Genomic DNA, 17,701 nt, shown 5'->3' on the forward strand with positions numbered 1-17,701 from the left:
AAGACGGGGGAAAAGTTCCACTCTCAGTTGTAAACAACTTTAGCTTTACAGTCAAATCCCAAGCTTTTCAGCAGAAGGACTAGAAAGAGTGGTACAGCTAAGCTGAGAGTGTTACGACACACAGGAATTCAGGTTCAAAAGGAACCATCTGGTTCATTCAGTTCACTGCAACTTCAATAGATTTTTAGTCCTGAAAGGTCAACACCATATCCATATATACAAACTGGAACACTTCCAATGCACTATAACACATTAAAAACCTTTTTAAATAGAAGTTACTTAAAAGAATGTAATGATAGGGTGTCAAAGGAAATAACACAGAGAACTGCGCACAAGCAAGTAGAAGAGATCACCAATGTCCTATATCTCTGAAGTGACCTTTGAAGCATTTTATACTTAATTTGGAATTCTAAATAAGGCTAAGAACTATTTTGAATAATTATGTTTCAATTATATAAGACAATGGTGACAAAATTAAAATTTAGATCTGATCCAATAACTGTCACTAGGTCTGCTAGTGTGGAGGAGGTGATAAGTATCCACTTTCAGCTCTGAATTTCTTGTCTTTTCTCTATGTTAAATCCTCTTCTACATTAAAAAAAAGATTTAAAAATCCCAGTTTTCATCTTCTCTGTTCTGCCTACAGTTACCCCACCTCTGTGTTTCCCATCTGTCTACTCCTTTCTTGCTGTTCTTCAACTATGTAACTCCCAAAAGATCTCCTTGGCTCTGCTTGGCAGTCTAACCACCACTACAACAGGCTAGAAAGGTTGCAGGTAACATGAGCAGTCTTGCTACAGCTTTCTTACATTAACCTGTCTGTAGTTTCAGATGACAAACATTAGGTACATCTTTTTTTGAGCATTAATGAGGATTTCCTTCTAACCAATTCAGTATTTAGTATTGTCAAATAAAAAAAAAATCCAGTATATAGTTAAAATTGGTATTTGACGAAAGAATCTCCTTTACTCTCTTATCTTGCTCTGTTCACTATTTGATTCTTTCAATGCTTCACTACCTCATCTCTTCAAGGCCTAAGGGTATTCTCCCTGCTCAGCATCTCTATCCATATTTACAAAAATGCAGATATACAACAATTATGAGATAATGTATTTTCAATTCAACACAGAAAGGAAAACACTTAATTTGTGCAATTTGACAGTTACAAACTGAGCAGTAACTAAAAGTAGTTATCACAATGGCTGTTGTTTCATTTTCTATACCACATCTTGAATGAAACTATAACTAGGCAGGATATTTTATATTCACAAATATTTATAAGTCCCTTAAGTCAGTTTCTATGTGTATTCTTTCAACAGTTTTAAACAGTAAATTATCAAATTCCTTTTAGCAAAGGCCAAACTGAGTTAGTCAAAGGAAACTAAGAACACAAATATATTTCAGTCACTACATTTACTTAATATACTGCAAACCTGGGAAAAAATGGTACAACAGTCAAAGGCTGATAAAGGTGTTTCCAAGATAGGTGTTGCAACACTCAGCATTAAAGCATGTGTCACTTTAAATAGAAAATAAAATCCAGAGCTAGCAACCATTGTGTCACATTCATTATACCGAATCACAGAAAAATGGAAGGACACCAAGTACATTCTGTTATCCCAAGATAATAATTATTTTATAATAATTATAATAATATAATATATTATAATAATAATTAGTTCATCTTAGACCGTTTGGGGACACAGCTAAATTGACATCCCCACATTAACTTACCCTTACTAAAGGAAAGCTTTTTCTTAATTGGTAATACAACTTCTTGCAGCAACTAAAACCATTATTGCTTCATAGTCATCACAAATAGTAAAAACCACAGTGGCAGAAAGAGTTGTTCCCTACCCCTTACTTTTGTGCCATTGATTATATCCATCTAAATAACTAATTGCAGTTGACCCTACTGAATTGCATCATCTTTCTGATCAGACTATTTGGAACTCTAATATTGCCCTCAAACACACACACAGTCAGGCAGTCCTCTCCCTAGTTGCTTCGCTGCCTACTGAAATTACCAATGATACTGTATGTTTCATAATATAAACTACAGATGTATACAAAACAACTGGTCTCAGATCCCTGCAAAACCCCACTAAGAGTGATCCATGCATGAGGGCTCTTCAAATACAATTATGCAGCTTTTTTATTTAGATCCTGAATGCTTCTCCTCATCACGAGAAAGAAACTCTGCTGAAGTCAGGACATCTGCTGTTTCTTACTTATAATATGTTATCCTGTTGCAGAAAGACATTAGATGCGTCTAAGATCATTCAATCTCCTAAAATCCACGTTGGCTACTACACATCAACATGAGGGTGGGGGAGCTGAAGGAGGGCTAAGTTCCCCAGAATGCCAATTAAAAAAAAAATTAAAATCCATCTACTGAATAGAGTTAGCCTACAGAAAATTATAAGCAGAGATCACACCTCTAACCTTTCTTCATGAACATGAGTATCAAACACCTGGCTATTACAAAATTGACTACCTGGTCCTAGAACAGGATTGTTCTTTAAAATAAGATGACTTAGAAAAAAAATTGGACTGACACTTTGACTGCCAAACTAAGAAGAGTTGAGCTTTGTTTAAAAAGGTTAGCGATTTGAACATTTCTTTAAGAGATGGGAGACCTAGATTCAGCTTCCTCTGCAACCTGAGAGAATTGAAACCTGCAATCCTTAAATCCAAAGAGCATTCCAATCACAAGTCTAGGGAACAGCCTAGGTGAATAATTTTTTAAACCCTTTCTTGAAGCTCTATATATAGGGAGAATGACAAGTAGAACACTGAGCTGGAAAGGAAAAGTCTTCTGTTTTGTCTCACTGTCCTCAGCATGTGTGTGCATATACTCTGCAACTTGTATTTTAACATGAGCATTTTTACATACGCATACAAATAACATTTCATTCAACAACATTCCATAAATGTACATTTTGTGTGAAAGTGTACGTGGTCTTATACCAAGTCACTGAGTAGAGTCACTGAGTTTTACTTCCTATGCTTTGAAAGTTTTAACGTAGTTTTCAGTGGAAAAAAATTTGAAGGAGTCCATGGAACATTATCTTCCTTACAGTCCAAAAATAATTGCAGTCTTCTGAGATTAATAGAGCACTTCTTCCTCTGACCACTAGTTGTACTTCCAGTAAAATGCACACACTCAAAGGGGAGCAACAGATATGCCTGAAAACCTAAGTGACTAAATCACCCTAGGATACTAGAGCTATTCACACATACTCAGTTGGCAGACACAGAAACAACATGGGATTTCTGCCTTTCTAGAGAGCTACCTGGAGGTAGCTGGAAACCTGAAACTGCACTAAATGCCTACCTCCAGGCAACAGAATTCCATTATTAAGTTTGAAAACAGGTATAAACTACAGGCAAATCAGAATCACAAACTACTTTCCAACTGCCTTAAGACGTAATCCGAAGGTAAATTTCACTACAATAACCAGAGTATTCAAAGCATTAAAAAGCCAAAAAACCTACGATAACCATAGTTAACCACAAGTTACCCAATCATTGGATTTCATTTATACATTTAGAAACATATTAACTGGACCTTTACTCTTATTAGAAAGGGTAAATATATAAAGCAAACTACTGTGTAGCTACTACCTACCCTGTTCCTGAAATCCAGACTGTCACAAGTGCTGGTTTGACCTTGGAGAAACTTTCATCTGAACACATCAGCAACAAATTTATCCCTGTTCCCCATGACCTCTCATAAAATGTGTCTTTATACATCCTTTTCTCCTTCAATCCAAGAATTTCCATGTTAGTCCCTTTTAAAATCAGGTGATTGACACATAGTACCACTGTTCTGTTCAATGGACTGAAAATATTCTGGCTGAAAGTTGCATATCTAACTACCAAATGAGCTAGTAACATACAGAGGAGAATATAAAAAGAAGAGGAATACATACCTGCTTCAAACAAAAAATTTCAGGGCATTAAAATGAAATACAATGTAAAGTTCATCCCTCCAAGAAAGATCTTAACCTCAATATGCAAAGACTGTTACCAAATATTCTACTTGCTCATACTCTGAAGCTATGCTGTGAGAGAACATGTAATATTTTTTAAACAATGAAACCACCTGTTCAATTTATTACATGGTATAAACATTAATAGCCTTGAGCATGTGGTTTCTCAGGATTAAAGACGTAAGTGCCGTAATTCCCTGGTCACATTATTAAGATTCAAGTCACCCAGCTCCTTATGGCTATGGATAACATCTAATCAGTTAATCAAAGATAAAGCTAAACAGATAACTGGATGTCAAAATCATTAATCTTACCTGAGAGGCAGATGTATGTTAAATATTCACCCTGACCCCCAGTAGCTAGGAAAGGAATCTTTTTTTTTGTTCTTCTTTTCACTTGGACAGCTCCCAGCATCCTTTCATCGTGTGGGGCAAAAATTTCTTTGCTGATTGCAGACTTGGCATTCATTGTAGATCACAGATATAGTAGACTGCTGCTCTCTAAAAATACAATCATAAATAAAAAAATATCAGAAACTTCTAAGTTATGTGAAAGTCCAGTTAGCTTACATGTGTGTTCGCAGCTCTGACCTTCAAATAAAGTTTTTAATGATTCGAAGAATTTAGAAGATAATTTCAGGCACTTAAAGGCAGAATTTTCAAAGTATCTAAGAGTCTTCACTGAACTTGTTCTCCATGCTTCTTAAATTCTCTTAAACTAGCTTAGCTTATTTTGGGCAGAAGCTGTCCACACTAGCTCTTCAGTATGATGCAAAAATCTTCTCAGAGAGATACCCTGTTACTTCATGCTGCATAAAAGCCTCATTAATTCCCTCTCTGGAAACTGGAGGGAAACTCATCTGTCCCACATAGACAGGGAAAGCACTGCAAGGACATAGGGAAGAAACACTGTGCTTGTGCTGATAGACAAGTCTCATTCACAGAAGATGGAGAAAGCTTCATACTCAGTAAGACTGTTCCCTTCAGGAACACTACTCTTGGTGACAGTACTTGATTAAGCAGCTCCTGCACCTCTCGCAGCTTTAGCACCCTCATCCCCTCAACTCCTCTATAATTATCAACTGGGCAACTGCACAGGAAATAGCGTCAGAGAAATCATCGAGGTTAACGCAGACAAAACCACACCTCCTCTTTTCTCCTACGTAATTTTGACCCAGGTCAGTTCCTCAATGTGTTTCACAAGAAAACAGCACAGTCAACTTAGGAGACATTTGGAGAGGAAAAAAAATTGTAGAGAACAGGGAGGGAAAAGGAGGGAAGCTGCTTATTCAGGCGTGTCCATCAAAGAAAAGGTCGATATGACCACAGCTTACAGAGGATCCCAATTAAAGGAGAGAGATGCAGTTTCTGAGAGGACATTAACAGGCTCTTTATGTAGACAGCACCACAGTTGTAACTCCAATTAGTTCTGCACTGAAATCTGTTAATAAGTACATAGGTCCCAGTGATACAGACTGCGGAATGCCCCTTTTAACTGTTCAGATATAATGATGCTTCAAGACACATGCATTAAATTCTTCATCTCCATATTATTAAGACTTTCAAGCCCACAGATCTTTGACATCCTTATCTTTCTTAGTACAAGATCGATCATCTTCAGGTCTCAACTACTGAAGCCAGATATTCTGCCTGTGGAATCATTTGATATTTGCCACAACTTAACTATTAGAAAACATAGATAAATTCCAGTCAAAAATAGATTATGAAGCCAAAAGAGTCACAGATCCATTATTTTTAGTGTGCATACTACCAGCAGAGTAATTGTCTTAACACTTTCAGTCTCAATATTTTGTTGGTACTTATTTATGATATTCCCTTATCTTAAAAAAAAAAGAAAAAAGGAAGAGCCATATTCACAGAGGCACAAGGGAACACAACTTAGTCCAACTCAAATCCACCACCTACTTATTTTGGGATGCAAATAGAATCCTCTGCCTAAATACTTTGTAATGGTATACCTCAGTTAACCAATAGAGGTATGTAAATTCTGACAAGTTTTATCATTGAGTCATTTTACATGCACCTTTACAAAAAATCAACTGCATTTAAAAAATGGCCCCATCAAAAGAAAAACCCAGACCAGTTTCAAAGACAACCACGCAGCTCCTGAAAAAGATATGATTTTGTAACTTCTGCTATGTAAGTTACCTATCCCTTAACAACAAATACAGCAACATGAAAACAGAATTAAAAGAATAAATTTGCCTGCTAGTTACTCAGAAAAGGTTGTTTTCACATTCAATGTTCATTATACCACAATTTTCTCTTCTTCTATGTTCTGAAAATATTTGCAATATATGTTATGGAAGATGTTGACACATTATAACTAGTTTTTGGTTACTGGCTTTTTTTTTTTTTTTTTTTTTTTTAAATTCAAGGCCACTGTCAATGACTATGGGTTTAATCAGACCTCCTCCTGAGATGGAGACTGATAATCTTTGGAAAAATAACTTCTGTCTCAGACCTCTACATGCTTATTGGGAAAACACACACAAATGCTGCAAGGTAAAAATATACTCAAGTTACATCCAACTGAAAAAGTGTTCTCCAGCTTGCAATGATCTGATGCTGTTAATTGTGTTAACCGACTTGTTGAACAGATGTTCTCAAACGTTTTCTTCAGACTCACACACTGAAAAATAAAGTGTGATTTCAAAGATATACTCAGTGATGTAAAGGCTTCCTGGATTAAGAGAGAATATAAATTTCCCTTACCTACAGTTGATTGTAGCAGAAAATGTTATTGGTCTATAGGTTCAAAACTTTCATATAGTACTTCAAGATTTACTGTAAGGATATTACAAGCAATAGGTCTCATGGTATATAGCTGCATTTGATAAAACTCTGCTGAACAGGAGGCAAGCCAACCAAGACACTATTCAAACCCTGTTCCATAGATACCCCAAATCATTTTCCTTCATATGTGCACTACAACTTACAACATGAAACTAGAATGACAGCCACATATTCAATAATCCAAAATAAATGCAAAACCTAGATTTAATTAACACACCTCTCTATGTATACAAACATCTCTATTACTTAATGCAAGTGCTTTTATGCACAATCAACATACAAATCCAACTTCAAATAAAGACTAGCTCAACAGAGTATGCCAAGGCAGATTAAATCTTCTGTTTCAGTAGAAACACAGAAGACAACATAGAACAATCAAATATTGCAGTTTATGGCTGCATGCTCTTACTTGCTTTGTGATTAAGCTGGTTTTATATACATCTACCAGAAGTTGTACACAGACACAGTAGACACCCATCATTGTAACTGGAACCTCGAACTAAAGTGTGCACTCACTGCCTAGGAGGTTGCGATCCTTCTGTTCCCAATACTTGGTTTACAACAGCCTCAGATGCCAGAATTAAGCAATTAATCTAATGCAGTGTACTTGACACGATTGCTGCATCTAATGTGGAAACTGACACTAGCACAAAACACAAAAGTCTATATAAAAAAGAAAACAACTAACTGTGCCTGTGTGCAGGCAGACTTGCACACTTGAGCTGTCAGTACAGTTTGAATGAAGTTGTTTTTCATAGGTCAAAAAATCAGCAGCTGGATTTAAATAAGCAACCTTCTCATTTACTGGCAGATGTGCACAAAAGACCTTTGCTTAAGTAAAACATTACAGTGTTCCTCTTTTTCAAGAGCAGACATAATGCAATCTTTTTGTTAGTTTTACCAAAAAAAAATATGTAAGACTTGCTCAAGAAACATGAGTAAGTCTCAATTTTTCCCATTTTCCAACAAACCACCTCTTTTCATAAAAAAAACAAATAAAAAAAGATGCTGGCTGTACATGCACAATTTCATGTAGTACATGCCCATTTCCTTACACAGTAACATTTGTTCTTGGCGCACATTTCAGGACAAATTCAAACCATCATCAGTTTCCATCCACAGCCATGTGGACTCACACACTGGAATGCAAACAGTTTCCCCCATGCTTGAATAAAAAATGCCTCCCAGAAGAAACTTTTACTGGAGGATCTCTGAGCACTCCAAGATAGTACAGTACTTTTCACAACGTTTACCCCTCTAAGGCAAGGGGGATTTAAGCGTTTCAGGAAACGCAAGAGTCTTTGAAGAAAGCCTGCATTTCCTGCCTCACACACTTTCTTTGTTCCACATATTTAATTCCAGTCAAATCATTATAACGATGCTTTTGGTTGAACGAAGAAAATTCCATTTTCCTGACACGGTTTTTCACTCCAACCATCACAGCCTTATGGAAGAAGATGTGAGCATTTACACTGTGCCTCCAGTGCCCAACAGAAATGCCCAAGAGGGAGGATTCCTGTGTGGATTTGAACTAGTGCCTGCAATACACACCCCATTTGCATCTCCTCAAACCTTTCTGTACTGCAATTATTCTCCATGATATTTCTATTGCTAGGAACAGCTATCCTCCTAGGAACAGCTGACCATTCATCTATAAGTGTGTGAGGGGACAGTGATTAAAGGTAATTTCTAAAACAAAAAAAACCAAACCAAAATCAAAACCCCCAAAACCCCAAAAAACCCCTACAAGTAAAAAACCAAGATACTTAGGCTGATACCTTCACAGATCCCACATGTTCAGTAACAGAAAACTGTTTTCTGGTCAGCCAGAATCTCAGACTGTTTTCAGGCAGACAGCCAGCAAGCGGCTGACTTATCTTCACATCCAGATGTTTTGTAGGTCTATGCAAGTAAGTGGAAAAAAAAAGATATCTATAGTATCTTTGTTGAGGTATTGGTATACAGAAAGAACTGGGGAAACTAATCCTCAGCATGCAGAATTTAAATAGTAGTAAATTAGAAAGGAGAAATGAAATAAGGAGAAGGAAGAGCAAGTGATGTTTTCCAAAAAAAGAAAAAATGTTCAGTATGTTAAGTCTTGGTGTTTTCAAAGATCTTTAGTTTAATCACAAACAGGGATGGGCTTACAGAACAGGCTAACCACTGAAATGTTCCCTGCAGTGTGAAATCATCTGAGCAACCAAAGATTGTTGGACTGCACTGGTAGCTCTAGCACTCAAATCTGCTTTTAATAAAGCCACCATCCTGACAGAGAACATCTACTTTAGAAAATCATTGCAAGACACCATTATTAAAAGCCCAGCTTCTGTTGTTGTGATAATTATCTGGTATTTACTTACTGAAAGTGTTGAGACTACATATTTGATCATTACCATTCATCAAAATTCTGTATTTGTTGGTATCTCAAATAGCTAGTACAACTTTGGAGAAGCACAAAATCATTGCTAAAGCAAGGCAAATAATTTATAAATCCTTAAAAAACACATACTAAAACATACAATTTCTGAAGCTGCTTTGCAGTAGATTTATTACGCTTAACTCTATCCTAAAGGAATAACACCAAGTTTAGTTAGTTCTGCAAACAAGGATTAAACCAGTAGATCAACCTTACTCTAAAACAGTTGACGTAAAATCTTTAGAAGGCCTGAACATAACAAGAAGATCAGAATATCTTCTGTCATCCTTCTTTTTGCAAATCTAACTTTGCTTGATAGATTTTTATTTAAATTAGGACAATAGAGGCAGTCACTCCACAGGACAGAAAAATTCTATTACATCCTACTAACATGAGTTCATGACTTACAAGTATTTACTGGGAAGAAAAAAAAAAACAACAAAAAAAAAAATCACTCTCCAGAGTTATTTGTAGGCACATTTCCAATTAATTTTTTCAAATAAACTTGCAGTGATAACTGGTTTATTTGAATATTAATTCTAAAATATGAAAATTACAAAATTGTAACTGTATTTGTAGCAATTTAAAATAGAAACAATAAATGTGTTTTTACTTACATATATAACTACAAAGTAAACTGTCTGCCCAGTCAAGCTGAACTGGACTTTCAGACTTCAGAAAGCAATGGCTCCTAAATCTAAAATTTGAATCTTTCTTGCAGTGAAGTGACTTTTTTCATCCTTTTAAGTGGAGCCTACTCTATATTGTAGCTACCTAATCCAAGATCAATGTTTGGCAGAACATACTGTAAGCTAGAAATACAAGCCTTCTTAACTTTGCTTTTAACTGAGCTACGGTTTGGTTACAGGGATTTAATAGTGTTCCAGCACTATTTACTCACCCCTTAGAGCAGCCTGGTTTGAATGATCCATGAATCTCTCAAAAACTCCTACCATAAGCAAAAAGAATGGTACCATACTCTGTGGCTTGAGAACCTGAAGTTTTTAGTCAAGAAAAAAAAGGGCAAAAGGTATAGTAATAATATGTTAAAGTCAGACAGAAGCAGTTAAGTGCTTAAATATTGATGTTTGATGTTTCTTCACCTGAGGCAGGCAGTCTGAAGCCTGAGCAATTCCTACAACATTTCATCCCAAAGGAAGGCAATTTGAGTTTGGTGCAAGTTGTATGGACCTATAGATGTAAAGAGATCAAATGCATTAAGAGCTCTGAATGGAATATGTATTTATAAAGAAGCAATAAAAAAAAGGGATGCAGAACAGAAAGGTACCTTTGAGTTTATATCATCCAGTGCCTCAATCTGGCAAACCCTGACACAATCCATTTAAAAAAAATGAACAAAGTTCACCTAGAAGTTTTGTTCACCTTCCTTCATCACCCCAAAAGACCCCAAACATCGACTTACAATGACAGATTATCAGGGACATGACAGAAATCCCACAAGTGTGTAAATCAGAACCAATCCCACTTTCACATGGAAGACAGAGCAGCTGTTTTCATTCCTGCACTCTGCTCTAGTAAAAGTATATTACTGCTGAGAGAGTGAGACACATGCATACAGCAGCATGGTAACCAAGATCCTTACTTCCTCACGCCAGATGGTGGAAAAAGCAGAACATGCAACATCACTTGGTGGTTCTGAGATTCTGTGCCCCCAAACGGTACAAAAAATTAGGTAGGAGGTGGCACAAGAAGGCACCAAAGAAGCATACTGATGGATGGGTTACTGTATATTCCACGCCAAACAAGTTTTTCTTGTTCTGACAAGAAAACAGCAATTCCAGATCTAACAGCTAATGTCCTAGTAAACAGCATGGTGAGTCCCAGCTAAACTCTGCTCACAAGGATGTGAATTCAAGTGAACCTACAGTACTGCAAGCTGGAAAAATCCAGCTTAAATAAGACATATAATATTTCTGTACTGCAATTCTATGTGTGAACAGCTGCAGACAGTAGACTACTTTAATTTTTGCAGTTCTTGAATGTATGGTTGTTATGCATGCCTGTTTAAAGTGAATTGCTGCTTATGTTTCCTTAGCATTTATGATCAATGCTATACGCCTAAGAAGTTAATAAAATAATAACGCAAGAATTGGTGGACGTTGTGGATATTCATCCTCTAAGCAGCCAAGAGCAGCAGTGTTCCTTAAACAAGCTTTCCCCCAAACCCTGTATGGACAGCTTGGGCTGCTTCTGGGACATGCCCCAGGGAGGGAAAGGCACCTCAGCAGAAGGTGGTACAGCCCTGTCAGGGCCTCTCTGAATGAAGTGGAACAGCTAGGGACCCACTCAGAGAGGTCCTCATTAGAAGAGTCCCAAAGTCTGAAAGTTGTTGTCTGAGAACATATGCATTTGAAAACAAGGATAGACAATGCCACATTAAGCAGCTCCATCCAAACAGAAAGTGCTTGGGAAGACTGCCACTGGAGTAATCTTTTTGAAATGGGAATGTTCTGAATTTCACAAAGAGATTCACAGCGAAACTTAGGAACTGCCTGCTGGATGTTGCAACGAAGCCCCAGAGAGACCACATTTGCATTTGTGGAAAATTGTATTTATTACTTCAGGATACCGGGACTTCATAGCAACATTAAAAATCATAGTCTTAAGAGGTTAGCTTAACTCCTATGACCTTTTAGATATGTTTAGATGTTAAGACCAGTCATTACATCCACCCTTAGACTTTTATTTGAGGGCTGAACTACTACAGCTTGTTCTGCCATTCCTCAGAGATTTCTTGTCCTAGACACCTCACCTCTCTAGACTCCTTCGCGTTGGCCTACATCTTTTTTGAAATGCAGTCCTCAAATCTGGACTCTCAGCTTCATTTATGGCACCAGAGTCAACTGGAAAAACTAATGGGTTGGTCACTGTAACAGGCTCCCCAGGGAAGTGGTCATGGCACCAAGCCTGTCAGAGTTCAAGGAGCATTTGGACAACGCTCTTAGTCATATGGTTTAGTTTTAGGTAGTCCTGCAAGGAGCAGGGAGTTGGACTTGATCTTTTTTCGTCTCTCCAACTCCAGATATTTTATGATTCTATGATACTTTATAGACCTTACAGCAAACACTCCTGCTTGTATAGCTACTGCCATATGTGGATCTTTTCCAACTGGTCAGCAAAAGACAAGGGCTTCAGTTCAACATCTACCATATTCTTCAATCTTTTTCTGGAAAAAATAAGACATTTGACATCTAAGTAACTAATTACTCCCATTTAACAGGGGATTTTTGTACTTACAACTTTCAGGCTATTTTTCCAATACTGTATGATCATTTTAACTTCCAATCCTGTCTTGCAACACTTGCAGGTCTCTAGATTGACACACTGAAAACCAAGATCTACATTGAGTGTACCACCACTTTAGACAGTTACAACTGGTTGAAACCTAACACAGCCTCTGTTCATTCCTCCAGTTAGAACTAGAAAGATACCAACTCCCTTGAATAGCTTCTACAATCATTTTTTTTGTTCCTACATCTTACACTACTTCCACGTAAACTTAATTTCCTTAGTTCATTCATGACTAATGTCACATGAGACACTATTAAAGACACCATTAAAGTGGAGATATATCTGCTAGTTTCAATTTATTCGTATGGTCTAATAACTTTATCACAGAAACAAATCAATTGGTTTGAAGTTGGTTTTTTGTTTAGGGGTTTGGGATGTTGGTTTTGGGGTTTTTTTGAGTTCTCTCTTAATTTGTTGCATTGTTTGTCCAATATTTCAGCAAAGAAAAATAATTTTTAAAATGAAATTAAAGAATCTTGGTGAGAAGGAGCAGTCCACATTCCCCAAGGAAAGTGGAACTGGTTTGAAGGACTGCAGTTTGGAGCACGTGCAGTTTCTTTCAGCTGTTTGTGTTGTTTCACATTTCATTTATGGCCACCTTGTGCATTTATACTGGCAGAAAGGAATCATTTCCCTGGGCACTTTTCTTCCTTATGATAGCACAAGTGCTTATGAGGTAGTGCAGTGAACTAGAGGAGATAATTAATTCAAGTTTAATCCAGTTTAAACGAAGAAAAATAGTGATTAGTTTTGATTTTACTCAGATCAGCTCCAACTCAGTTCACTATACAGCTGTGTGTCAGCACACGGGAAGGAAGAGCAGGGGTAAGATTAGGGCTGCCTTAGCCACCAGCAGTATTAGTTTACAAGGATCATGAAACTGCAGTTTAAAGACAAAACCTGAAATGTCAGGAGCTTTCAAATAGTGAAATTGGTTGACTGAAGACATGGCATAGAGCCAATCTAGACAAAATTTTTCAAAATCAAAACTTGCAACAAAGTGCCAAACTGTGAATAAAAAGCTGTAAAACAGAGGCATTCATATGGGTCTTCTTGATAAGAACAAATGTATCTCAAATAGGAGCAAATTTCTTGGTATACTGACTCCATTATTTGTTGGGTTAAACATATGCATAGCAAAAAGGCAGGTTGGAAGTTAGGCTTAGACTGCAGTGTGATTTCTGCACTAAATCAGAACCTGCTGCATATAGGAATATACAAAAGTATTATGCAATGCTATTACTGTAGTATATCCTACATAACTAGAACACACTAAGTCACGGCAGCTACTCTGGCAAGACATCTCACAGGAACCTGATTTTGCCTTATTACCATGAACAATCACAGATGCTCAATAAGGACAATTTGCAAGTACTAAGTACTCATCACTGCAAAACCAGATGTTAAATGGATTCATAATTCAGGGTACAGGTTGCCAGAGAGATAGGGCATTACTACAGTATTAACTGAAGGTGTTTTAAAGGGAAAAAAAATTGTTTCAGCTAACAGCTAGCACATAGTACTCTTGCCACTGCCTTACTCCAACTAGTATACCTCAGTACGCTCTTAAATCATGCTTTCCAAATCCTCACAGTTCCAGTTCCATTCCTCCTCACATAGCTGGTATTGGTACAAACTGCAAATTTCTGCATAGTACAGTCATCTATGAAGTGGAATATTCCAAAAGAGAAGGAGGGAACAAAGCCAGGTCTCTCAGGCTCTGAAGATTTTCAATTTTCTCAACTGCAACCTCACATCTGAAAAATAGGGAAGTGAACTCTTTATCATTATGTTCTTTTATGTTACTTTAATGCTGGGGAAGAATACAAAACCAGAGTAATACAATGGGATAAAACATAACATTAAGGGATTAAAGCATTCTATTTCAACCATCCAAGATGAATCAGCTTTCTCTGGTATGTATAGATTTTTTTTTTCAATCACTCCAAATGTCTGAGCAAAATCACTTACTAGCAAAATGCATAATTCTTTTAAGAACAGAGTATATGAGGTTCTGGGGATATCAGAATCTGTGTAAGGGCAGAGAGACCTCTGCAAAGTATTACACCAATGTTTTACTTGAGAGAAAACAAGAACTGTGTAAAAGTAGTAAACCATCTGTTGGCAGTATCCTAATACTTTCTAGCAGTTAACTAAACAGTTTTCTTTCTGGCAAATAACACAAGCTGAGCACATTTCTGACATGCTGCATACTTCTTTCCAGGAATCTTCCAACAGCTATAAGCATCACCCATTTCAAAATGGGTGAGCCCAATAAAGCTTGCAAAACTGAAGACTCCTGCAAGCTGAAGAAATTATGAAAAACTGATCTGCTCCAGTGTTTTGTTCAAGGCACATTATCTCAGGAATTATTAAAAATGCCATCCATGGCTTTTATCCCCCAACTTCCCCCCCCATTTGATTGCTTAGCTCTGCAGTTCTGACAGAATTCAGGAAGAAAAAAACAACACTGCAAACAGACCTTGCATGTTTCAAGACTTTTTTTTTTTTTTAAATAAATGGCCTGTTGTTTAGTCTCACAGAAATCTGAGCAAAGCTAGCAGGGAAACTACTGGCTTTTTCCTCTCCCTGTGGAGAGATGCTTTCATAGTAATTTGCAATCAGTGATAGCAGTATTCTATTTTAACAACTAGAAAATTTCCATTAAACATGGAGGTGTGGGGAGAATTCACCTTGTCAAGTGACAGTTTGTTGGGAATGAGATATTCTTCTTTTAAAGTCAAAAAAAGAAGATACGGCTACCGCCTCTGCACTTTTTTCATGGATCAAGTAGTGACTTCTTGAGGATGTGAAAGCTTTCATCATGTTTATGAATCTGGACAAACCAGTAAGTTTTAGATTAAAATTTCTCACAGTTTGAGTGTGTTATTAATCAAAGTATAGCATACCTGTAAAAGACAAAGTAACATTTTACAGTTCTACACTAAATTCTGAGATCAACAGTGTAACAGCACAGTGAGGGATGAAATAGGGGAACCTAGATAGACAAACAAAACAAAACACATCCTTCTCTAGTTCTTCCTATTACATGCTTTTACATTTTCCCAAGAGAGACTGCAGTACCTTTCTCTCAATGTTTTCACTTCAAATAATTACGTATGTTTTCCACACCTGAACTGAGACAATACAACATGGAGTCACGAAAAGGTGGACCAAACAGTGGCACTTAAGCTTGTATAAAAAACATCCTATCCAAGGAAAAGTCCTGCAACATCCATTTCATAAATTTAGGAGTGATTCTGTTTCTTGCATACAGAACTTACATTTATAACCCTTAGGCATCTACCCATTTCATGTGTCAAAGTAGGAGGGCTGTTTAAAAAAAAAAATAGAAAAACCAAAACATACAGTGTACATCTGCGGTTAGACAGACCTCAGAAGATACCAGCTCCATCAATGTATCAGATATCCTTCAAACAGAATCTCACAGGCTGGAAAAGACCTTGTAGATCATCCAGTCCAACCATTAACCTAACACTGACAGTTCCCAACTACACCATATCCCTCAGCGCTATGTCAACCCGACTCTTAAACACCTCCAGGGATGGGGACTCCACCACCTCCCTGGGCAGCCCATTCCAATGCCTAACAACCTGTTCTGTAAAGAAATGCTTCCCAATATCTAGTCTAAACCTTCCCTGGCGAAACTTGAAGCCATTACCTCTTGTCCTATCACTTGTTACTTGGTTAAAGAGACTCATCCCCAGCTCTCTGAAACCTCCTTTCAGGTAGCTGTAGAGGGCGATGAGGTCTCCCCTCAGCCTCCTCTTCTCCAGACTAAACAACCCCAGTTCCTCAGCTGCTCCTCGTACGACATGTGCTCCAGACCCTTCACCAGCTTCGTTGCCCTTCTCTGGACACGCTCGAGTAATTCAATGTCCTTTTTGTAGTGAGGGGCCCAAAACTGAACACAGTCATCGAGGTGCGGCCTCACCAGTGCCGAGTACAGGGGTAAGATCACTTCCCTGTCCCTGCTGGCCACGCTATTTCTGATACAAGCCAGGATACCATTGGCCTTCTTGGCCACCTGGGCACACTGTTGGCTCATGTTCAGCTGGCTGTCAATCAACACCCCCAGGTCCCTCTCTGACTGGCAGCTCTCCAGCCACTCCTCCCCAAGCCTGTAGCGCTGCTGGGGGTTGTTGTGGCCCAAGTGCAGCACCCGGCATTTGGCCTTATTGAAACTCCTACAGCTGGCCTTAGCTCATCGCTCCAGCCTGTCCAGATCTCTCTGCAGAGCCTCCCTACCCTCGAGCAGATCAACACTCCCACCCAACTTGGTGTCATCTGCAAACTTACTGAGGGTGCTCTTGATTTCCTCGTCTAGATCATCAATGAAGATGTTAAACAGGAGTGGCCCCAAAACCGAGCCCTGGGGAACACCACTCATGACCGGCCGCCAACTGGATTTAACTCCATTCACCACAACTCTTTGGGCCCAGACATCCAGTCAGTTTTTTACCCAGAGAAGCATGTGACCACCCAAGCCACAAGCAGCCAGTTTTGCCAGGAGAATGCTGTAGGAACTGGTGTCAAAGGCCTTACTGAAGTCAAGGGAAACTACATCCACAGCCTTTCCCTCATCCAATAAGCACGTCACCCTGTCGTAGAAGGAGATCAGGTTTGTCAAGCAGGACCTGCCTTTCATAAACCCATGCTGACTGGGCCTGATCATCTGGTTGTCCCACACGTGTTGTATGATGGTACTCAGGATGAGCTGCTCCATCAGCTTCCCGGGCACCGAAGTCAAGCTGACAGGCCTGTAATTTCCCAGATCATCCTTCTGACCCTTCTTATATATGGGCGTCACACTGGCCTATTTCCAATCTGTCGGGACCTCCCCGGTCAGCCAGGACTGCTGGTAAATGATAGAAAGTGGCTTGGCGAGCACCCCAGCCAGCTCCTGCAGCACCCTCGGGTGTATCCCATCTGGTCCCATAGACTTGTGTATGTGATGCAGTAGGTCACTGACTATCTCCTCCTGGATTGTGGGGGGGTCGTTCTCCCAGTCTCTGTCTTCTGGCTGAGGAGGCTGGATTCCCTCAGTACAACTAGTCTTGTTATTAAAGACTGAGGCAAAGAAGGCATTAAGCACCTCAGCCTTTTCCTCATCACTTGTTACCATGTTTCCTCCTGCATCT

At 38.4% G+C, this 17,701-nt stretch overlaps 1 protein-coding gene across 3 annotated transcripts in view; it reads right to left on the reverse strand.

The window, feature by feature from the left end:
• Positions 1–17,701, reverse strand: part of STXBP6 (syntaxin binding protein 6) — a 128,441-nt gene that overhangs the window by 79,878 nt on the left and 30,862 nt on the right. Inside the window, exons 1-2 of one of the 3 annotated variants that reach the window (XM_074824531.1) lie at positions 10,129–10,184; positions 4,310–4,495 (exon numbers count right to left, since the gene is read on the reverse strand). In XM_074824531.1, the coding sequence (XP_074680632.1) occupies positions 4,310–4,463 (154 nt within the window). In that variant the 5' untranslated portion in view covers positions 4,464–4,495; positions 10,129–10,184. Of the gene's footprint in view, positions 1–4,309; positions 4,496–8,589; positions 8,679–10,128; positions 10,185–17,701 lie in introns of those variants that run through there. The other 2 variants (XM_074824532.1, XM_074824530.1) reach the window with 2 other exon arrangements.

Source organism: Strix aluco, chromosome 4, assembly GCF_031877795.1.
Source record: "Strix aluco isolate bStrAlu1 chromosome 4, bStrAlu1.hap1, whole genome shotgun sequence".
Taxonomy (NCBI): domain Eukaryota; kingdom Metazoa; phylum Chordata; class Aves; order Strigiformes; family Strigidae; genus Strix; species Strix aluco.